General features: G+C 38.9%; 1 protein-coding gene across 1 annotated transcript in view; it reads left to right on the plus strand.

Moving 5' to 3' along the window:
- The first annotated feature begins 15,538 nt into the window (after window positions 1–15,538).
- The window catches only part of ARHGAP18 (Rho GTPase activating protein 18), a 193,357-nt gene continuing 184,315 nt past the window's right edge, over window positions 15,539–24,580 (plus strand). The window contains exon 1 of the mRNA XM_032274817.1: window positions 15,539–16,040. Coding sequence (XP_032130708.1) covers window positions 15,997–16,040 — 44 coding nt within the window. The 5' untranslated portion in view covers window positions 15,539–15,996. The remainder of the gene's footprint in view (window positions 16,041–24,580) is intronic.

A 24,580-nucleotide genomic window follows, 5' to 3' on the forward strand; every position in this document is an offset into this window, starting at 1 on the left:
GTGTTTTTCATCTTTAGGAGCTACATTCCATTTTTTTTTTACACTTTAAATTTATCTCCTCATCATGATTCTACTATCTGTGACATATTTATAATAGATATTTTAACATCATTTTCTGCAAATTTCATCATCTGTCATTCCTTTTGTTTCTGATTTCTTTTGTAACTGATTTTTTCTTATGATTGTGAGTTACATTTTCCTTCTTCATATCAAGTGAGCTTTGATGGGATGCTAAATGTTGTGAATTTTATGTTGTTGACTGCTGGATTTCATATTTGAAAATACTCTGGTTATTTTCTGGAAAGCAATCAAGTTTCTTTTGGAGTAGCTTATCGCTTTTGAGATTTGTTTTTAAGCTCTTTTAAGTTGTGTCTAGAGTAGTTATTATTCTAAATTCGAAATGAAGGCTCTTCAAGCCTCATATCTCCAATGAGATCTCACTACTTGGATTGTGAGTATTTAATTCCTCGTTCTGTGAACTCTGGGAATTTTGTCTTACAAGTTGTAAGTAAGTATTCCTTTCGTGAAAGCTGTTTTTGTCTGGCCTTATGGAGTATTCATTCTATGTAAAAACACTTTGGTATTCAGGTAAAAATTCAAGCATTCCATACTTAAATTTCTGGAGATTTTATCCATGTACCTACCATTTTTGGATACTCTGCCCCATGAATTCTAGTTGGTTAATTTTTTATGTCTTCAACCTTGGTCTACTCAACTCAGAATAATTGTCAGACTGGGTTTTCCTATCTACACTATAAAGAATTGCCTCTGGACAGAAAATACAGGTGATGGTAGGTCTAACATCAATATTTTCACTTCAGAAATTCACAGTCCTGTGTGGCCAGTTCTCCAATGTTTAAAAATACTTTTTCCTCTGTTGTCCAACATGGTGACTATAGTTAATAACAATGTATTATATTCTTGAAAATTACTAAGCGAGTGGTGTTTTCACCATAAAATAATGACGTTTGTTAGCTTGATTTAGCCATTCTACAAAGTACACATATTCAAAACATCATGTTATACTCAATTTTAATTTAAATATACATTTAAATTAAAAATAAATAATAAAAGACAGTTCTTCTTTATAGCTTTCCATTATTTAAATATCTATGGCTAGAGGTTAAGGCTAGAGGTTAATTGTGGAATGTATTACTCCCTCATAAAAGAAGTAGACCGACATATATTTACTTTTCGTGTTACCATTATATTTCTTTGTATTAATATTGAAGGAGCTTATGTGAACAAAAATTACCATAATATAATACCAAATTTTAAAATATATTTGTAGATAATGCATGTCTTTGGGGAAGAGAGTGGGAGTGTGAAGGTAGAAAGAGAGACGAGTTACACAATTAGGTGTATGGTTTCTTAAGGGAAAGAATAATCATAATGCCTGGCACACAATCAGCTTCCTAAATACTGTTGGTCAATGAACAAAGGAAGGAAAAATTAGATGAATAAAAAGGAAAGCTGTATACACAAAAGTAGACTTATTTTGTCAAATGATATAAAAATATTTTCAAGATCTTGTTACATACTGCCCTTCTGCTTTTTAGAAAAATGGCACCAATTTATATTACTATCAGCCATAAAAGCATTTCTGTGCAGGCCTGCCAACATTATGCTAAATTATCTTTATGTCTCTAAAAATTGATGAACTGCAAACATTCAAAACCATTAATTTGTACACTAGATGTTCAAAATTCTATGTCAATTTTCTAGCTAGAATTAGGAGCTATTAGTAAGAGATTTTGCCTGGGAAGAAAAGTTATTTACACAGTTAACCCAAGAAAAGTTATTTATGCAATTATCCCATTAACCATTTCTGTATTCAGTGTTTTCTTCAAATCTGTTGTAAAATTCCAGATGACTGCATTGTTTATTAACCTGTGATTAGGCTTTTGATCTTTTAACATGAACCATTTATTGGCCATGTTGTATAATTTTGTCCTGATCTGAAGCCATTAAAATGCCTTCAGAAATAACATCAAAATATTTTATATGTTTATAAAAATGTAGGCAAATTAATAATTTTAAATATAATGTAAAAAGAAAGTTGAAGATTTTCTGAAAATAGGGCAGTCTACATAAACTAAAAATCTGTCATATAAAAATACATAGAAATGATGGATACTGCCAGGTGCGGTGGCTCAAGCCTGTAATCCCAGCACTTTGGGAGGCCGAGGCGGGTGGATCACGAGGTCAAGAGATTGAGACCATCCTGGTCAACATGGTGAAACCCCGTCTCTACTAAAAGTACAAAACATTAGCTGGGCATGGTGGCGAGTGCCTGTAATCCCAGCGACTCAGGAGGCTGAGGCAGGAGAATTGCCTGAACCCAGGAGGCGGAGGTTGTGGTGAGCCGAGATCGCGCCATTGCACTCCAGCCTGGGTAACAAGAGTGAAACTCCGTCTCAAAAAAAAGAAATGATGGATAAAAGAGAGTGTATATAATTTAAAAATATATAGCTATCCTAACAAACAAGTGAGGGAAATCTCCAGAGGACAAAAATTTAAACAGAACTGTACAAAACAAGATTAAGTATGAGTTGATACTTCAGTCTTCTGAGAGGGGCATGTGAATCTTGATAAACTAGAGGCTTGGAAATTAACTGAGCATAATTTCATGCTGAGATAGCATGTAAGGAACTGGGTCTAAAGAAAGATACGCAACTGAAGTTATGTACATACATAGAGAAGAGTAGACTAAAAATTATCTGTCCCTAGCACAGGTAGGTGATGGGGAAAACTTTTAGTCTTAGCCAGAGATGTAGTTGAAAAAAATGAAGAGACAAAAACATTTCTTATAAACTTATAATCATGTACCCAATCACACAGGTTTCAGGTTTGAATTTTCATCATCTCTGTAGTCTGGTAACTGCATTTCTGTAGTCTGGTAACTGCATAAATTAACACAAATTTTATTACTGGATTAATGATAATTCTGTGGTATGTCAAATTAGATCACATGGGATTCTCACTATAAAATCCTGGGAAGATAAGTTTACAATCTAAAATTCTAAAACACACAGAAACAATGCCCCATAAAAAAGTCACCGGGGGAAAAAAATGATAGGATGAAACCCCAAGAATAACTTAAAGAATAAGACTATCAGCCACAAACTATAAAATGATTATGTTTAAATCATTAAAGTAGTATAAACCAAACAATCAAGAATATGAGAAAGGTATAAGTCACCATGAAAGTTACCAGGTAATTTTAAAAACAAACAAAAAAAAGAATTTGTAGAAAATAAATCCATAGTCACGAGATTTTTTAAAATAGTGAATAGATACGCATATGATTATATTTAGAAATGCAATTAGTGAATTTATAAATTATATGGAGAAGATCATCCAGAATGCAATACAATATAAAAAATAGATAATATGGCCGGGCGTGGTGGCATGTGCCTGTAGTCCCAGCTACTCAGGAAGCTGAGGCTGGAGGATCTCTTGAGTCCAGGAGTTCTGGGCTGTAGTGCGCTATGCCGATCGGGTGTTCGCACTAAGTTCGGCATCAATATGGTGACCTCCTGGGAGCAGGGGACCACCAGGTTGCCTAAGGAGGGGTGAACCAGCCCAGATTGGAAACAGAGCAGGTCAAAACTTCCATGCTGATCAGTAGTGGGATTGTGCCTGTGAATAGCTTGCACTCCATAGTGTGGGATCGCACCTGTACTCCAGCCTGGGTAACATAGCGAGACCCCATCTCTTTTGAATAACTATATTAATTTTTTTAATATAAAAAAGTAAAAAATAATAAAAATAAATAAATAGATAATATGAAAAAAATGAACAGGCATGAAAGATAGAATCAGAAAGTTCAACATACATATAACTGGTTTTTCATGAAAAGACATTAGAGAAAATAGAAGAGAGGCAAATTTTATAAATGCTGTAAAATAGTGGTTTCCAGAATTTAATGAAGATAGAACCCAAGATTCATAAGTCAAATCAAGTAATCAACAGGCTAGAAAAACTACAAATACACTTAGATAAATGACTATCAAAGAGAAGATGTTAATCAATGAGGCAAAATAAAGACTTATAACAGCATCAATAGCAGTGAGAAGACAGTGATATAACACATTGGAAATATTTAGAGAAAATAACTAGATTTTATACCCAGATAAACTATCATTCAAATGTCAGGTTAAAATGAATGGCTATTAAGATAAATAAAACATGATGGAAATTACAAATGGAGCTGAATGAATTATTAAGAAAGGTACTTCAGGGAGGAGAACATTAGTTTCAGGAAGAAATGAGATGAAAGAAGTAGAAAAGAACTTTTTACATGTTGATAAATCTTATAAACAAGAGATTAAGTGTATGAAATAATAATATATATGATGACTGCATTGTAGCTATAAAAACAAGGGAATATTAAAATGCTGCCACAATATTAGTATGTAAGATGGGAGGTGCATCAATAGAGTTCAATCATTCTTCAGAACCACAAAACAGAGTAATTTTAAAAAATATTTTTAAGTTTCTTTTTAAATTTACATAAAGCAAATTCACTCTGTTATAAACCATAAGTTTTAAAAATTATTATTTTATTTCTTAAAGACAGAGTCTCACTCTGTCACCACAGGTGCAGTGGTGTGATCATAGCTCACCGCCATCTTGAACACTTGTGCTCGAGCAATTCTCCCATCTCAGCCTCCCAAGTAGCAGGGACTACAAGCATGTGCCACCACACCTGGCTTGTTGTACATTCTGAGTTTTGACAAATGCATGTAGTCATGTAATCACACCACCATCAAGATACAGAACTTTTCATTGCCCCCTAGATTCCATTGTAACTCTTATTGTAGCCTGTCCCTCCCCTCATTCCTAACCATAAACATCCGCTGATTTAACAGATCAGCATTCCTGTAGTTTCGTCTTTTCTGGATTGCCATATAAGTGGAATCATATAGGTTGTACCCTTCTTAGTCTAGCTTATTTCACTTAACGTATGCAAATGAGATTTAGCCACTGTATTGATTACATCAATACTTCAGTAGATTTGATTCCTGAACAGTAGTCTTTGTCCAGTTATTCCAGCATCTGGTCATCTCAGAGTTGGTATCTGTAAATGACCTGTTCCTTTACTTGGTTAGATTTTTGTGATACTTTTCATAATTTGCATTTTACCACAGGCATTTTGAATATTATATTGCGAATCTCTGGGTCCTGTTAAAATCCTGTGGAGAATGCTGACTGATGTCAGCAGTCAGTCAACATTCAGACTGAAAGTTCCATCTTAGACGATGGTTTCACTGTCAGTTCATTTCTCAAATCTGTGCTATGCTGCGAGTCCACTCTGTGCATGGGCCAGTCTACGAATTTGTCCCTATTTTAGATCATAGTTACATTCTCAAAGCCTTTGCTGTGCTTCTTGGGTATGTTTTGTACATGCACAGATAAGCTATAAGTGGGGGCTTGTGTTAGAATTTTTTGTGTGACTAGAGAGTTCTCTTTCACAGCTCTCTCATTTGAGGGCTTTCCCCCACATTCTCTGACTCCTAAAGTTCCCTTTTCTCAATTCCTCTTGCCAGAAAAATGGTTCTGCTAAGCTTCTGCTATCATAATTACATGTTCAGTTTCCTTTTAATCTTTTGATTTATGTAGGGGTTTAAACATATTTCCTGACATTGACCTACATCCAATGAACTCCACTTGGTCATAATATTTTACACCAGTAATGCTTTATTAAATTCTATATGTTAATATTTTCTTTACAATTTCTGCATGGTATGGATTTTAAAATAAAATAAAATTTTATTTTTATCCCTTCCGAAATCTCATATCTAATTGTAATCCCCAATTTTGGAGGAGGGACCTGGTGGGAGGTAATTGGATCAAGGGAGTGGACTTCCTGCTTGCTGTTCTTGTGACAGTGAGTTCTCATGAGAGCTGGGTGTTTAAAAGTGTGTGGCACCTCCCGCTTTGCTCTCTTCCTCCATCTTCATACATGTAAGACGTGCTTGCTTCCCCTTTGCTTTCCACCATAATCGTAAGTTTCCTGAGACCTACCCCTAGCCATACTTCCCGTACAACCTGCAGAGCTGTGAGTCAATTAAACCTCTTTTCTTTATAAATGATGTCTCCTGTAGTTCATTATAGCAATGAGAGAACAGACTAATACACTGCACTAATAGTTTCTCTCTCTCTTTTTTTCTCTTTCTCTTTCTCTCTCTCTCTGTCTCAGTTATCTTTGTCAGCTTTTGGTGTTATCATTGCTAAGGTGATTTTGTAAATGAAGTTAGTTACTGTGATGATTAATTTTATGTGTCAACCGGGCTAGGTTATGGTGCCTAGACATTTGGTCAAATATCAGCATAGATTTTTCTTTTTAGATATGATTAAAATTTAAACCAGTCATAGACTTTGTGTAAAGCAGATTACCTTTCTATAATGTGAGTGGGTCTCATCCAATCAGCTGAAGGCCTTAAGGAAAAAACATTGGCTGTGCACAGTGGCTCATGCCTGTAATCACAGCACTTTGGGAAGCCGAGGTAGAAGGGTCACTCAAGCCCAGGAGTTGGAGACCAGCCTGGGCAACAAAGTGAGACTTTTCTCTACAAAAAATAGCAAAAGTAGCTGTGTGTAGTGATACACACCTGTGGCACCAGCTATTTGGGGGTGCTGAGGTGGGAGGTTCTCTTGGGCCCAGGACATTGAGGCTGCAGTGAGCCAAGATTGTGCCACTGCATGCCAGCCTGGGCCACAGAGCAAGACTCTGTCTCAAAAAAGAAACAAAGAAAAACAACAACAACAACACTGAAGTCCCCCAAAGGAGAAATAATTCTGCCTCCAGATTGAGATATTAGATATGAGTCTCTGGCCTGCAAACCTGCCCTGCAAAATTCAGACTTGTCATACCCCACAACTGTGTGAGCCAATTCCTTAAAATAAATCTCTCTGCCTTTCTCTTTGATTATTTTTCTATCTACTTGAGGCTTTTATTTAATGCTTGATATTGACTAAATAATTTTATCTCTCTATTCTTCCACTCCCAAAGTCATTCAATTCAAATAATACCTTCAACATAATTTGAGTCCTTAAATCAAAATGTCGAAGAAATGGATCTTGTTGTTATATACTTAAGCACAATAAACTTTGTTGTATATTTCAGTCATTTTTATTTTATTTCATTTTTTCATGTTATTAAAATTTGCGTGAAATGGACAGCTTACGAGTATAACTGCTTAATGTACTGCTTCTCAAAGAAAGTAGGATTTTTCCTCTAGACATTTTTGGAGGATTTCCAATTCCTAGTGACTTAAAAAATCCCACTTTTAGAAACTAGTTACTCTACAGGTGTGCTATATGTCAATTTCCATAGATGCCATTTTTCTTCTCTTTACAAACAATGAAAACAACAGCTTCTCTTTATGCTACCTAAATTTGTACAGGCCTAATGCTCTTAGACCAAGTGAATCTTTTAGCACAGGATACAACATTTATATATTCAGTACCACATTTTCACAAATGTTTGGTAAATACGTAATATGTGCCAGGAGCTATGCTACACATGAAATATAAAAATTATTCTTATTTTTGAAACACATATCATCTACTAGTGGAAGGGACAAGTGAGTGAAGAGAAAATTTCAATACAAAGTTGTGATTTTGATAAAAGGAGTGTGTCAGTTATTAACTTATTACTTCTCAGCTCCAATCCCATTCTTTTATCGCCTGTTAGTGACACTGAAACTTTCTCTTGCCAGCAGGCATTGTCAGTAGAGGGCGCTAGAGGGACACTGCAAGAGGAAGGGAAGTCTTCCGGGTTCCGGTGTTTTATTTCCAGCATTCTTGCTCTTGCAGCACTGGACTGGCATTCAGAACACACAGTGGCGTTCAGCCAGGGAGTATCAGCAGCACCACTGTAGGATTCTTGCAGTGGTTCCAAAAGTGCTTCAGGAGGCTTTCCAGTAGTGAGAAATTGCAGTACCTCCCAAAGCAGTTTCCAGGGGAGTGCTGTAATCATCTTAGCGGGCTCTCCAGGGGGAATTCAGTGGCATCTCATTCTCCAAGCAGCAGCTTCTGGATGAGCTCTGCAGTCACCCCAGCTAGCTTCATATAAGTATGTTCAGTGGCACACTGCTGCAGGTAGATTCTGGTGAGTTCTGTGGGTGCCCAAAGAGTTCAACAAAACCTCTTACAGGTGACTCTGGTGGTTTTCTGGTGATTCCAGTCAGTTTCCAGCCAGCTTCTTCCCAGCCAGTTCATCAGCAGCCCATCAGGGAGCTCCCCAGAAAACCTCATCAGCATCCCAGAATGCAGTGTCCTGCCTACTAGCTGAGCCCATCAGCACCTCAGCAGGAGACTTAAAACTTTTGAGTATCAGCCTGCAGATTGTGGACCACTTCTGGCCTGGGAAACCCAATAAACTTCTCCATTTGGAAGACAGCAACCGCGCCAAAGAACTCTGAGTCCCAGTGTTGGGGAGGGCTCTTTCCTTGGGTAACTTCCCTCAGTCTTGTGGCATTCTTTAGAATTTATTTTTATTCCCTGTTTGTAATTTTCTCTGTAGATAGTTAATGATTCTTTATAGTAAACATTCTCTTCTCAAATTACTGTGTGGTTTCTGTCTCCTTATTGGACCATAACTGATACAAGCACTATTTATTACATCTTAACTGTAGATAAATGGATTTACCCTAAATTGATAGTACATGGAACATTACAAAGTATAACAAAGTGCCAAAATACCTGTATTTAGGTGCTTTTCCTCCTTGCTTAATAATGCATATTACACCTTAAATAATCACAGGTTTTTCTAATCTCCTTTCTTCCTCAGTGACCACTATTAATCTTCCTTTTATCTGAAAAAAATATACCTGAGAGATTCATTTTTTATGTTGCCTAAAAATGAATGTTGAAGAAATAGTAGAATATATCATACCAGTCTGAAATAATTTTCTCCAGCCCAAAATGAAGTTCATTATAAATTTAACTCCACGTTTAATCATCCACTTGCCTGGGGGATTAAATTTGTGAAAAACTGGTATTAATCAGCAAATGCTCCACTTCACTACCTCATCAATGCTGAAATTTCAGAATCAAACTTCTTTGTGGAAACACATTGATCTGTAGAAGAAGCCAGGTCAGTATGACTGAATTAAACTTTTTAAAAATATTAATCATGGAACAATATCTTATATCTTATGAAAGCAAGTTTTCATTGACTTTAGGGGGTGTATTATTCCTATTCCTTTTTTAAGGAGTTGCAAATAGAGTTCTGAGGCAATATATTCCAGAATGCAGTTCAGTAACCAGCAGCAGTCTACTGGGATCATACTATGAAAAGCACACAGTGGGACAAGAAGATGAATGCAGGTCCTTCCTTTAAGGAGTTTCTATCTAGCAGAGAAGAGATTCATGTAGATGACAAGTAGAATTTAGGACAGACTGAATGAGTAATAAATAAAGAGTATGGCAGCCATGAGCAAGTGCCTTCCTACCCTCCAACTGCAGGGGGTGTAACTGAACAAGGTTCCCTGATGACAGGCATCACATTTTTATAATGAAACCAAGCTTCCTGTAGACTGTTCCCAGCCAATGACTGAGAGTAGCAGCCGTACGAGGGCAGCCTGTTTCTGGAAGAAGTCAGACTCCTCTGATGAAAGACTGGCTTGAGGATTTACCACCAGCCTTGCTGAACTGCCTTGATAGCTGTACTGCACCCAGTTTCCTTCCCTCTTGTCTCTCCTTCACTCAGGGTCGTACCTGCATCATAGTCTGATAGTTCCCACAGCATCCCTTAGCTCTCTTCATTTTCTCTCCCACACACTTCCTCAGACATCATTGTTGCAGTTTAATTCCATCCTAGCTGCTCTGCCTCCTGGAGGAGCCAGACGTACACACACAGGTACAAGCAATATGTATGAAGATATAAAAAGAAATACTAATTTTGAAAATCTATCTCAAAGGAAGCCTCTTTTACTCTGGATCTTGAAGAGTTTGAATTTCAGTAGGAGAAAATGCAGGACAAAGGCAGGCTGGCCTGCAGGATAGCAAATGACATGGTGAGAGCAAGCAGCCAAACGTGTACGGTGTCAAGTGCATACCAGAATATAATGGGAGACAAAGGTTCCAAGACAGAAGGGGCCAGGAAGAAGCTCTCGAATGCTATACCACAAAATTTAGTTTTTTCTTAATCGTTTCAGCATTTTGAATAAGAAAGTAAAAAAAAAAATGCATATCTCAGACAAGAGGCTTTTTGACTGTAAGTAGAAAACCCAATTCAAGTGGTTTCTAAGCAGATTTTATTGGCTTACAATCCAATAAATCAAGAGGTAATGTAGGCATTTAGGTGGGTAGATCAGTTTAATTATGTCATCCAAGAGCCCATTGTTTCTTATCTCTGCTCTTCACTTTGTACAATATTAACTTCTTTTCAAGGTGTAAATATGGTTCCTAGTAATGTTAGGTGCTGTGTACTTCCTTGTTTAAATACAAGACATAAGAAGGAATCTCAGAAATCCACTAAAGAAAAAGGAAGCAGCTTTCTGAAGTCTGCCGCAAGCTTTCCTGGCCTTTTCATTTGTTAAAATTGGGTTATATACCCATTCCTTAACCAATGAATGGCAAGAGTTTGGTGTTGCTATTAGATCAATGAGAATCAGACCAGCCAACTTTTCCTTGAGCAAATGGACTGTCTGGGGATATGAACAGATAAAGACTCAATTTGGGATCTATTAGAAGAAAGTTAGGCCAACTCTTTCAAGACAATCAACAGTGTTCACTGTGTCAGCTGAAGAATGATGAGGCTGGTAAATTTAGAAAGGAGAGCTTTAGTTCTCATAAAGGACCACAGCTCATGGGTGGCCATTCTGACAGGCTGGGAAGTATAGCCTCTGGTCAAAAGCTGGAAACAGACATTTGAGAGGGGGCAAAGGGAAGAGGAGTTTATGCTGTGTGGGGTAGGCACATATATTCAATATAAATATATTCAATAAACTGTGAGAGGAGTCGTGAATCCTTATGAACGGAGAATTGTGTACATATGCAATTGAGCTTCATGCCTCTTCATGGGTCCCATCTACAAAAAAAATGGCAGGATTAGCGTGATCTGAGGGTAGAGTTTCTGGCTCTCTGATGTCAAAAGGTGAAACAGAGGACATCAAAACCCTCATCGCACATCTCTGTAGACTGGCCAGAACCACTGTATAGCTGGTGGTCTCTTATCAGGAAGATGTGCTGGTCAGTTGTTTTGTTGAAACTGCAAAGGGCAGCATCAGGCATTTGACTGATACCAGTGGTGGAGTCTTTTAAGAGGACTTGCTTCTGTTTCACCCTTAGCGATGCAAGCCTAATGGCAGTTAGTGAGGGAGGGGATATAACAAGGGGTCTAACCTCCCAACCCAGCGTGCCTGGGACTCAGTTTTCAAGGTTTCTCTGGGGTCCTCTTGGCCAAGATGGGGGGGTCCATTAAGTCAGTGGGTGACTTAGAATTTTATTTTTATTTCTCCATTGTAATGGTAGGGATATTTTAGGAAGATACTTTGGGGTTTCTTTTGGAAGAAGGATTGAAGAGTAAAAAAACAAGGTGACTACTTACACAGAAATGCAGCAGTCACAAGAAGTGATAACTATTGTTACAAGTAGTGACAATGAGATGAATGAATGAATGAATGAATGGGAAAGAAACCTTAACTTTTTTGGAAAAACAAGAAGGGCATAGAAGTAGAAAAATGTGATGTCAAGGAAATCAAAAGAGGAAAGAATTTTGTAAAGGAGTGAGACAGAATAGCAGGGTTTAAGCCCAGGACTTGGCATTGTAGGGGCCAAGAGAAAACAGCCCCTTTGCCCCTGAAGGTTCACTAAAAAAGTCAACTCAGGGAAGGCAGATTAGTTGAAGAAGAGGCATCCAAAATTTATTAACATGTACGCAGGAGAACCACAACATGATTACATACCGGTCAATGGGTTTCAAAGCTTATATACCACCCTGAAAAAACTGGTTACAGGAACAGGAAGAAGAGGAATTCTGTTAAGGGGCAATAGGATTACTAGGGCATATTAGTCAGTTCTCACACTGCTATAAAGGTACTACCTGAGACTGGGTATTTTATAAAGGAAAGAGGTTTGACTCAGTGCCATATGGCTGGGACAGCCTCAGGAAACTTACAATCATGGTGGAAGGTGATGGAGAAAACAGGGGCCTTCTTCACAAGGTGGCAGGAGAGAGAAATACAAGCAGAGAAAACGCCAGATGCTTATAAAATCATCAGATCTTGTGAGAACTCACTATCACGAGAAAGCATGGGGGAAACAACCCCCATGATCCAGTCACCTCCCTCCCTCAACACGTGGGGATACTCATGCCTATAATCCTAGCTCTTTGGGAGGCCGAGGTGGGTGGATCACCTGAGGTCAGGAGTTCAAGACCAGCCTGGCCATCATGGTGAAACCTCATCTTTAAAAAAAAAAAAAGAAAAAAACCCACATGGGGATAATTTGAGATGAGATTTGAATGAGGACACAGAGCCAAACCATATCAGATGGAAAATGAATGAATCTGGGAACAGAAATTAACTTGTAAATAGTTAACTTTGGAATCTGAATGATCTTGGGAGGCAGACATTATCTTGTGAAGGACCTGTTCAGGCGTGTTTACATTTTTGGTCCTACCAAGGGGGGAAGAAAACAAACCACTATTCTCCTTGATGGATCCTGATCTTAAACAGATAAAGGAGCTGCAGATTCATCCTGTGTTTTGGGAGAGATGATTAGAGGTTGGGTAGGGAAGGTCAGACCTTGAAGCTCCTTCGGTTCACCATGTAGAAGTGCCATATTTTGAGATATTGGTTTCTGAGCCCCAGTGGCATCAAATCAACTTGGAATTGGGTCCTGCCTTTAACTTCAGCTATATTTTCTTGGAAAAGGTACTCCTGTGGACTTAGGCTGTAATCTAGACTGGTTAAGCACTGTTGAACTTTGGCACCAAATAGGATGGAATTCATACATGTTCCACCTATTAGCTGTCTTACCCTGGGCTCCCAAAGCCTTGGTTTCATCAGCAGCTAAAGATCATATTCTCTGTATTTATCCATTACCAATTATTGTTTGTGTGCCTGTATGCTTTTGATACTAGCAAACACGTTATTATACACTGTAAAGTCAAAATATAAGATTGTGATAAATGCTGCTAAAAAATGCTTCATGTGGTAATTAAATGTGATATTTCTAAAGAATTTAGTGGTGCTTGACAGAGAATAAGGTACAAATAAGTGACAGTTATGATTTCTGTCATCAAAACTGAGAAATTCATGGCTTTGGTGATTAGGACACCTTGAACAACCCTTGAGAACCAGGTTCATTGCAGTATAATAAATAGCAAGAAAAAATGGTAGATGGTAAATGAGGTAGATGGAATAAGAAATCTCTGCTATGAAATTGAATGAGACCGTGGGGCCCGTGGCAGGGGAAGTTGTGTCTCCCGACTTCTGCTTCTATTTTTGTTCAGGACAGAGAAGTAGGGATTAAAAACTAAAATAGCCTCCCCCTAGTTATCAGGTCTGCATCTTACTTTCCAGCTATGAAATCTTTCATTCGGTTATATTGAAAAGGTTCTTTCTCCTGCAATCACTTCCTTTAAGAGATGTTCCTGGATTAACTCTGTCAACTTTCTAAGTGGTCATTGCAATAGAAGAACTTCCTCCTGTGTCTCCATGTAATCTTGACCACATGTGAAAGGCAGTAATTGCACAGATGTATACAATTATACAATTGAAATTGTATGTATAAAATTATACATAGAGTTGCAAAACACCAGCATTCTCTCTACCCTTAAGAAATTCAAAGCTACTGGTATGGTCGGATATGATTCAACTAAAGGCAATGAAGAAAGTATCACTGAAAAGGCACAGGGAAGGGAGCCAGAGTGGGCAGGCTCTGGAGTCAGGAGTTACTCAGATAGCTCTTGAGTCCTAAAAGCACAGAAAGAAGGCCAGGTGTAAGTGGCTCATACCTGTAATCCCAGTGCTTTGGGAGGTCGAGGAGAGAGGATCGCTTGAGCCCAAGAGTTTGAGACCAGCCTGGGCAATATGGTGAGACTCCGTCTTTACTAAAACAAACAAACAGACAAAAGAGCCCAGAGTAGTGACGTGTGCTGGTAGTCCCAGCTACTTGGGAGGCTGAGATGGGAAGACTGCTTGAGCCCGGGAGGTTGACACTGCACCAGCGAGCACTTATCTCAGCTGTGTTTGTGCCACTGCACTATAGTCTGGGCAAGAAAGCAAGGCCCTATCTCAAAAAAAAAAAAAAAAAAAAAAAAAAAGCCAAAGGATGGGACAGAGAAAGAAGGGAGAGAAACAGGGGACTTTCCTGCCCCAAGGAACTGGATTCATGGGCCAGGCCAGAGAGACACCTGGTAGGGACTCAAGAAATACCTGACTTCCATCTCACCCGTGTTCTGTGTGGCCTCTCACTGGTCCAGCTTTTAGACTCTTTTTCAGCTGTGAAAGCCTCTGGCTAAAATTTTTCCAAAATGAAATAATTTTGTTATCTGCAAACCATAGAGAGTTAATGTTATTGGTTTTACTGGTCACTGAGGCAGCATGCTGTGAATCAGGCTCAACTTGGAGAGTGGCATCTTACAGGGCTGAAAAAAGAGAAGAAAAGGAGGCATAATAAAAATATTAAAATGTAAATGGTACCTAAAAGCCATCTGCTTAGTATTGTACGCCTAATGTATAGTGTATTTCTATTTTCAAATAATTGACCAGCCCAAAATAGCTGAGAAGGTCAAGAGTTAGTATAGAGGTCCATACCAAATTCAAAAACTTCAGCTTTCCTGTAAGCGCCACTAACAGATGATCTAACAAACCCACCAATTCACCAATTGATCACCACAGGAACATTTATGGAGTACTGGCCATCCACCAAGCCTCTAAGAAAAGATTTGTGTTTACCATCATGAATCAGCCAGGCATTCTCTGCTTGCATTGCGCTTACCATCTGGAAGACTTAAATTTCAAGAAGTATGATATAATATAGATTAACATTTAAATTTCAAAACTGGCATAATTACTTTATAAAATATTTCTTTTAAGAAAGTTGTCTAGTAGGAGGCAGGTTATGATTGTACAGAGATAATTAATTTGTGGCATATTGCCTAGATCTTCAAATACAAGGCAATTTTATGCTTAATCCTGGAGGAACAGTGATTTGTTAGGATTAAACCCTTTCGCAGTTTACACCACAAGCTTGATCCCAGAGGCAACATAATTGGGCAGGGAGAAAGCTGAAGATTCAATGCTGCTGGTAGGTTTCAAACATCTCTATCATCCTATCAATAAAAATATTTCCTAAGTGCAGAGCAGTGTATCCTTAACTCTGTTTTTTAAATTTTATTTTTGCGATGGAGAAGGGGCACGGGGGTACGGAAAACATCATTTCCAAATTTAAGGTATTACCTTCACCAAATCGCACCCTCGTGCCCACTCCTTCATTAGCCCTTTTCAAATCAACAGAAGTCAACTGTTGAGGGGCTCTGATCACAGCAGCTGGGAAGAAGCCGAGCATGCTCAGTAGCTGGGGCCGCTTTCTGAGCACATAGCAAGCTTTGGTTTGCACCAACACCGGCTAGCACTTGTCTCGAGGAGCCGCCGGGCTCGTGCACAGCTGATGCCTGTTCCTGGAAAGCTGTCTTCTCTCCCCAGTAACATGCGGCTCTCGCACGGTCGGCTGCAGCGGCGCATCAGCAGAGGCACTGGGAGTCCGCGGGCTGCGGCCGCTCTGCCCGCTCTGCCGGCTCGGCGCTCGCACGCGTCTCCCGCTCCTCGTGCCCACGCTTCAGCCGGGTCCTTCCAGCAGCTGCTGGATGAATGAACAGAAATGACAGGATTGTGGTTAGTCGTGAAGGGCGCGTAGATGCCACAAAGTAGGTGTGTCACGGAAGAAAGTGCTTAGGGAAGATTCTTGCAGGAGCTCTATCGCTTTGCATCACTTCTTGGGACCCTGGCGTTCCCTGCCCTCCACCTGCGGAAGATGGTTACGGTAGTAACCGAGCTGGTTCAATGCTTTCACCTCCGGTAAGGAGAGCATCTTTGCATGCTTTTCTTTTTGCAGTGCATATCCGCTTTAAACTGTACAGCTGGGAAAGGTCTTTAAACCAGCTTTGCTCTCACTCTACTAGTTTGTTCTTCAGACTGGAGAAGAGGACTTTTTGGGTGATTTTTAAAAATCTTTTCAGGTTGGGATTAAAGACAAGCAATAGTATTCTTACTAAGCTGCCTGTCTTGACTCTAAAATTTACTTGGTAGAATTTTGCCTTGAGCCTAATATTTAAGTCTCTATTTGCAAGATGAGGTTGAGTACTTTGTTTTCTATTTTTAAAAATAATTACTGGGATATCCTTGAAAAAGGTATTTTATGCCTGTCGGTAAATTGATATCATAATTGATAGCCTTTTTGAGACGATTATAATTTCAGTTACAGCCAGGAGGGAAAAATTAATAATATTGAAATTCACATCAACCTTGGTCAGCATCGAACTTAGGCTGACTAGAGGAAATAGTCACACTATGATTATCTGGTTATTTGTTAAGAAATAACAGCACAACCTCAAACGTGTTCAGGGTTTACTCTTGAAATAAATAGGAGACACAAATTTAAACAAAAATTTAAAATTAGCACTCTTCATCTTTGGGTGCTGAGCAGGATGGCTTCTCCAATCAAGCATTGGTTTAAAAGTAAAGAAACATTTTCAAACATTTGCAAAATAACATTTCTGATGGAAATTGTGGAAAATCGACACCTTCATATGGCTCCTCATATAGAAGAAAAAAGTGTAAGAGAGGGGTCTGTAAAACATGAATCCAAGAGCAGCTGCATAAACATATTTAACTCCATGCCACCAAAGAAAATCTGTCCAAAATGTCATCTAATCATAGCTACAATTTCCATTGCTATTTATTTGGCTAACAGTGTTAAGAGAAAGCACTTTTCCAAGTAAATCTTCAGTTAATAAGATAATAGTTGGTTTGTAAGTATTGTCTAACGTTTAGTAATTGTAATCAAATGGGACAGAAAAATGTCTTCTTCCTAGTTTGATATTAGACTTGCTTCATGCTTAAATATACACTTATTTAAAACAACTCAATAATAGTAACTGTATTCTTTCTCTAAGGCACCAAAGGATTGTTTCTTATCAAAACCAAAATAAAATGAGTACAAATCTTGCAGTGAGGCAGAGGAAGAAGAAAGACAAGGAAATACTTGTTGAGTGGTGACTATTTGACTGAAAAAAAAGTTGTAATTTCTGGATGGTTGATTGCTTTTAAAACCTTTTTGTAAACATAATTTAGCATTTGTGATGCATTCCCTGGCAGGCCCATTTAACTATGAGTAAGTGACAGTATCTTTATAGACAAACTGTAAAATACGTTCAAAATGTGCCTTATAATTGGTAATCCAAGCCTTCACTGATGTATTTGCTGTTTTCCATAGCTTTCCATGGGAGATTGTCACAGGTCTATGAAGGCAACCTGAAATTCAGGCAGGTGCATAAGGCAGAGGAGGTATGTCTCAGCCCTGAAAAGAGTTAATTAAAGATGATTGGAACCAGTCAGGAAATTCTAACAAAGCTAGAAGAAGGAGACAAACCTGAGGATACATTCTCCAGTAAGAGAGGGTGAGGGGTCAAGCTTGTATAGGGCTAGAAATTCCTATTTCTAGTTTGTCCTGTAGGGACTAGAACCCACATATAGTCAGTCAACAAGCTTTGTTCTACAAAAGGACAAAGTTCTCTGAAGTCTGATTACTTGCCCAGAATCTTGGAAAAACCCATTTCTTCCTTTTCTAGGTGTCAGCACCCCAGCATGATTATTAACACTCCACTTCATGAGCCCTCAGTGGACTCAGGGAAAGACAAAAGCTGTCTGGGTTCTCTGATGTTCATAGTTTGACATCTGATCTTTGCCTGTTCATGCTGCTAGTGGCTAAGGTCCCACCCAGGTGTCCCTCAGTGAAATTATGTAAGAAGTGCCCTTCTCAGAAGCTCTCAAAGACCCAGGATTTTACTGAGGAAAAACTGTCTTCCATTCCCTTGCATGTGTCTCTGTGTCGGTCTCATTATCTGGAATGGAAAGTCCTTAACCAGCAATGATCATTCCTAGTCTAGTTAGACATAAAATGTGTTCTAATGCTGAGTTCCACACTCAGCAGTCACCTAGAGTAATGCCTTAATGATCAGTCAAATGAAGAAGACAAGAAAAAGTGATTTCTGCATGTGAATATCCAAGAGACTGTTCTGTTCCTTTCTCTCCTTCTTTCCTCTGTCACCCAATTATGACACAATGAGGAGTAAAACTATTTCAGGGCAAGACATTATGTTTCCCATTTTAAGGGGTGAGAATCATGTGAGGCCATCCCATCCTCTGTCCCAGACCCCCATCCACCCTTCATGTCTCTTTCATATCAGATAGAAAACAACTGAAATTTTATAAGCTCCCTTAGAGAGAGTTGGTCTGTGAAGCACATGCTTGAAATGTAATGAATTCCCTTTTAACAATTAAATAGTATTAGAATTTCAGTTCTAATGTGTTTTCCCTGCTTTTTGATTCATTAAGTAAGAACTGTTGGGTGCCTCTTTATATCTCTACTGCCATATATATATATATATCAATATATATATGAGACAGAGTCTCACTCTTGTCACCCGTGCTGGAGTGCAATGGCACAGTCTCGGCTCACTGCAACCTTCATCTCCTAGGTTCAAGCGATTCTCCTGTCTCAGCCTCCCGAGTAACTGGGACTATAGCCACCACACCTGGCTAATTTTTGTATTTTTAGCAGAGACAGGGTTTCACTATGTTGGCCAGGCTATTCTCAAACTCCTGACTTTGTGAATCGTCCTCCTCAGCCTCCCAAAGTGCTGAGATTACAGGCTTCTCTATTACTACTTTAGAGATGGACTCAGCTAGTGCTTAGGATCTGAACATAGTTCAGCTATACAGCTTATTTATTCTCAAAACCTGTACCAGAATATATCCCAAGAACGTTCAGTAGAGGGCTATATAATCAGAAGTGTTTTTATCTTCATATAAATATTAGTTATATATTATTTTTCCTATTAATTATACCTATTATAACAATATAACATATAGATATTAAATATATTGACAAAATCTAGAGCAGGGTGGGATGGCTCATGCCTGTAGTCTCAACTACTTGGGAGGCCAAGCTGGGGTGCTGGCTTGAGGCCAGGAGTTTGAGACCAGCCTAGGCAACATAGTGAGATCCTGTCTACAAAAAAATTAAAAATTAGCCTGGTGTGGTAGCACATGCCTGTAGTCCTAGCTACTTGAGAGGCTGAGGCAGGAGGATCCCTTGAGCTCAGGAGTTCTAAGCTGCAGTGAGCTATCATCTTGCCACTAAACTCCAGCCTGGGTGATAGAGCAAGACCCTATCTCTAAAAAAAAAATCATCATCATCACAATCAAATAGAGAACTTTCTCAGTTATTCCCTCCTTCAAATTTTTCATAACAGTCTAAAGAGAGCTATTCAGCTGTATTTGTGTTGTATGATAGGTTTCAGTCTTAGTGCTAGTCACTGATAGGTTTTGATTTAATAAAGAAAGTTTCCACGACTTAAATGATTCCTAGCTTTGGTTTTAGCAATTTAATGAAAGGATAATTGTACCTACAGAGAACTGAAAATACTCAAACATTGACGTGTATAGTCTAGGCAAGATGCCAGAAAAATGGAATTAGTTTTAGGATTGTTATATTCCTGCCCAAATTCCAGGGATTCTGTGTCATCTTCAAGGGTATAGTTAGCTTTTAGTCCAGCCAGTGACTTTCAGATTGTCACTGCTAGGAATACAATTTGAGAACACAGACACATACTGAGGTTTGAGTCAAAGTCTGGTATTGTTTCTCAGTGATATTGTTTCTGCTAAGTAGCTCAGCAATGGAGGTTAAGTGAGGGCCATGGCAGACATCTTACCAAATGTGAAAGTCCAGTTGGAATCTGAATAGTTGCATTTCTTGGGGCTATGAAGAACAGACAAAGAAACAGTATAGAGTGTGACTTCCAGTAGGGCACTGAAGGAAGTCTTCTCTGAGGAAATGACATGACTTCCAGTAGGGCGCTGAGGGAAGCTCTCTCTGAGGAAATGACGTGATTTCCGGTAGGGCACTGAAGGAAGCTTTCTCTGAGGATTTGAACCTGGAATGGAGCTGAAGTCTGGGGACATGTTCCTGGTTGCTTGGTTTGCTCCAGCAATGGATATATAGCAGTGTGGTCACACTGGAGAGTGTGTGTATGTGTGTGTGTGAGTGTGTGGTGGGTTAATGGTAGGAATGGAGTATGGGGGTGGGAATGAGGTGGGGACTAGGGTGTGGGGGAGACAAGAGGAAGGAGATAGGCAAGGGCTATAGAGACTGAATTTTTAAAGTGCAGTGGAACCCACTGGAGGATGCATTTTAAAGGAGCACTGTGGCTGCTATGTGGAGACTGTCAAGAGGGAAAGCTGGAGATCAGGGAAGATGCCATTGCTGTAGACAGGAGATACCGGTAACTTGCACTAAGGAGGTAGCAGTGGAGGTGGAAGCCAGCACATAGACTTTCTCCTCTAAATTATGTTTTATTTTTAATTACAAACGTAATGTACTTTCATTATAGAAAACCTAGAAAATACACAGACTTGTCCTCAAAGAAATTAAGCCATAATCCCTCCACCCAAACTTAATTGCTATAATGTTTTTGGTATCCTATAGAAAACTTAGAAAATACAGGGACTTGTCTACAAAAGGAATGAAGTATTCTACAATCTTAGCACTCAAACTTACAGGTAATATTTTTGGTATCTGTCCTGTGAATGCTTTTTGACACCAGTGTTGTTATTTTCAGAGAAAATGGTTTATTCTGATAAAAAGTCTCTTTTGGCTTAAATAAGCTGGAAAATATCTACTCTGAGTAAGAAAGCTTATGTGCCACAGAGTCACTTCATTTATTTATTAAATATTTTACTGCACACCTGCTCCTGGGGCTCTGTGATCTGTGGGGTCTGCTTTTCTCAATTAACTAACCCCTTTCAGAACCTAAATTGGCAGCACTACATTCCTTGCAGTTAGGAAGGCTGAATTTTATCCTTTAACCTTCTATATAAGTTGTACTTGTTCACTATCCTGCTTTAGCAGAGACATGGGTATTAGTACTCGCATGACATGGGAATCGTTTCACTAGAGGTAGATGAGGAAGAGGCTGAACTTGGGAGAACCACTCTGACTTGGAGTAGACCAGAAGAGGTCTGAAGGCTGACAGGACCAAACTTTCTGGTTTTTTGCTCATAAGTCTTCATCTTTCCAGAAGTACTTATGAGTAAAGGAGGAAGTGGGCTTCCTTCAGACCCCCCAGACAGGGGCTACTTGAAACATAGAAGGGGGAAATCCTGCAATAGTCTCCTTATCGCTCTCTGAGAATGTATTCAACTCTTACTCTGGTTTCAAATACATTTGATTTTATAGGTGTGTCATGACATGATTATTAAAAATGTTAGTACTGTTTGCATTCTATTTCCAATCTTTTCATATAACTTACTTTATGAAATAAACATTTAAGACCACCTTTGTATCTTCCCCAGACGTCTGAAATTCAGGATAACCATAACAGAATAGGGTTTATATTTGTCACCCAAGCTTGCTCCGCCTGCTGTATTTCCTGTCTCAGTTAAGTCTGACCTTTTCTAGTCTCTCAAATGATCAAGGAGAATCTTTTTAGCTCTTTCTCTTCCATCCAGCAGGAAAGAATGCCTATGCAAGTTCAGAAAAGCCTTGTAAAACTTTTCCTCTCATCCATTCTACCAGTCACTACTTTGGTTCAATCAACTTCTATCTTTCACTGGGTCTGTTAAGCATTGCAGAAGGCTATAAAGGGAAGGTACTCATATTTGTATGTCTGATTAAAAAAAAAAAAAGTTACAAAAGACCAAAGAAATCACCAGCTTGCACAAATGCCATTAAAAGCTTATCCAAAAAATTCTTCTGCAGTGACATCTGCCCAGCAACTGTGGGTTCAATCTTCGACTGGCATTACCCTTGTTGTTGATTTCTGTAGCCAAGCAATTATGTAATCCTCCTTATTTTTTTCTTTTAAAACTTTGTCTTCCTTTACCTCCCTGAATATAAACATGGTTAACCATGGCAGGGTATTCATGTCACAATGCTCAATTCTCAAATATCTCCTTTTTTAGAGAGCCTCTCTGTTTTTTATTTACGTTGACCTATATTTAGTCAATTAATATTGTAGGAAGTTGCAATACTCTCCTGTTTGGTCCTTTTTGCTACAGCAAGGATATCTATTGGGTCTTTTTTTTCCTAAAGTTTCCAATTATGACAGTTTCCAGCTTTTACAATACGGCATATCTGCATGCACTTCAAACTTCTCAGACAGACAAGGTATATCCCAATTTGCCTGTGTTCCCGGTCTGTCTCCCTTTTCTTTCCATTGTCCCTGTGGCCCAGCTATGTTGATCTTCTCTTTGTTTCTTGAATGTATTAATCCTGAGCTTTGTGCCTCTGCACCTGCTGTCTCCCCATGGAGTGAATGTTTTTTCTCCCTTTTTTCCCCAAGTGGCTTCATCCTCTTCATCCCTGAAGATCCAAGCCTCGTGTCACCTGTTTCCTGGCTGCTTCAGATCTTGTCCATCAACCTTACACTCTCAGAACCATTTGATCCGTATTAAAGCATCATTTCTTTTTATTCCTTTCTAATCCATTTTTTTTTTCTTCTGTTAAACTTGGGTCTGTGAGGGTAGGGCTTTGGTGTTTGGTTCCAAACATTAGTGTGCAATTAATTAATGTTTACTATGTGGATAAGTGAATATATGAACCACTTTCTCTTTCTCTCCTTTTCCTTATAGTCTGTCCTTCATCTGGAAGGAAGTCTGTCCTTCCAGATTGGGTAAGTTTTGTACGCATAGGAGAGTGTGCCTTCATGGGTGAGGAGTGGTGTGTTGTGTTTTGTTTTGCTTTCCCAACTAGTCTGTCATCATTTCTTAAACTTAGGAGTTTACAAGAACTACAGCCTTTGGGCCAAATCTGGCTTGATATTTGCTTTTGTAAATAAAGTTTTATTGGAACATAGCCACACCGATTCACATATGTGTTATATATGCAGTCGTTTGTGACACAGATCGTGTGGCCTGCAAAGCTGAAGACATTTCCTATCTAGCCCTAACAGGAAAAGTTTGCTGACCTCTGCTGTAACCCAGAGAAAGAGCTGGAGGCTAAGATCCTGCAAGTGACTGCCTGTAGAAACATTTCCAAAGTAGCAGCTGTTAGGTCCTTATATGGAGTAGTAAATGTCTAAGATTGATGTTGATTTGAATGATGAATACAGAAACTATCGAAATCTGGTGAAAGGTCTGGTCGCTTTGTTTTAGTAATTACAGACAGAAAATTTTGATATAACTCATCTTTAGAGTAAACAGCGATTCTCAAAGTTGAACCAGAATCCCACAGAGGGCCTGTTAAACTCCTCCTTCCTCCCAGTGGGTTTCTAATTTAGTATGTGTGGGAGGAACTGCAAAAGTTGCATTTGGACCCTGTTCCCAGATGTGTCTGGTCTAGGGACCACTTGAGAACCATTTGTCTGGAACAGTGGTTCTGAGCCCCAGCTGGGTTTCAGAATCACCCAGGGAGTTTTAAAATTATTTTAAGACTAGGCTTGGCCCTTACCCCAGGCTCACCAACTCAGAATTTCCAGGGCTGGAATGTATTTTTAAAGGAATGATTCTGAAGAATACTTACCTGTCATGGTTTTTAGAACTATCATGTAGGCTTTGCTGGTTAAAGTATGTATGAGATGTTTTGATAAGTTCAAAACAACAACTAGACATAGATTTTGTTATATTACCAGTATTCAGAAAGTCCATAAACTGGAATTTTGTTATCAAATGGATATTACATTTGTCAGTTGACTGCAATAAAACTATAGTCCAAAAGGTATAACGTTCAATTCAGCAAAATCTTTTTCTTTAGTAAATTTGACAAGTACTGTATTAGTTTGTAAATTTGTTTTCAGCGTGTACAATTGTGATTCTATACCTGATACTTCCCTTTTCTACTTTTCCTGGGAAGTCAGTGAGATTTTATTTTGGATGTGCATGAATGGCTCACATTTTGCTACCCTTAGACGGTGTCAGAGCAAGAAACTTAAATGTACACGTGCCTTCTAGAAATGGCTGTGGCGCTAGGGAGGTCATCTTTCCTGGCTCTTCCTATTCGGTTTGCAAGGAGAAAACATCCCTTAACATCTGGGTAAGGTACCTTTTAAACAATATAAAGCCCTTATTACTCTGTGCGTGCTTTTGTTTCCCCTCTACCACAGTTTCAACATACTGTATGCTGGCTGTGCTCATTTTAATTTTGTTGATTGCTATTTATAATGTTCTGAAGCCAAGTATTATGTCTGAATACAAATAAGGCAAAACAACAATGAAACAGTAAATGTAGAAGACCAAGCCTTTGGTACTGTGGCAGCTAATATAGTAACCTCAACAATCATGATCCATATAAAAAACTGTTAAGCACTGTGTTTATGAAGAGCAGGCATTTCTGTCATGCT

The sequence above is a fragment of the Sapajus apella genome, unplaced genomic scaffold (genome assembly GCF_009761245.1).
Source record: "Sapajus apella isolate SASKATOON/1434 unplaced genomic scaffold, GSC_monkey_1.0 scaffold6, whole genome shotgun sequence".
NCBI lineage: Eukaryota > Metazoa > Chordata > Mammalia > Primates > Cebidae > Sapajus > Sapajus apella.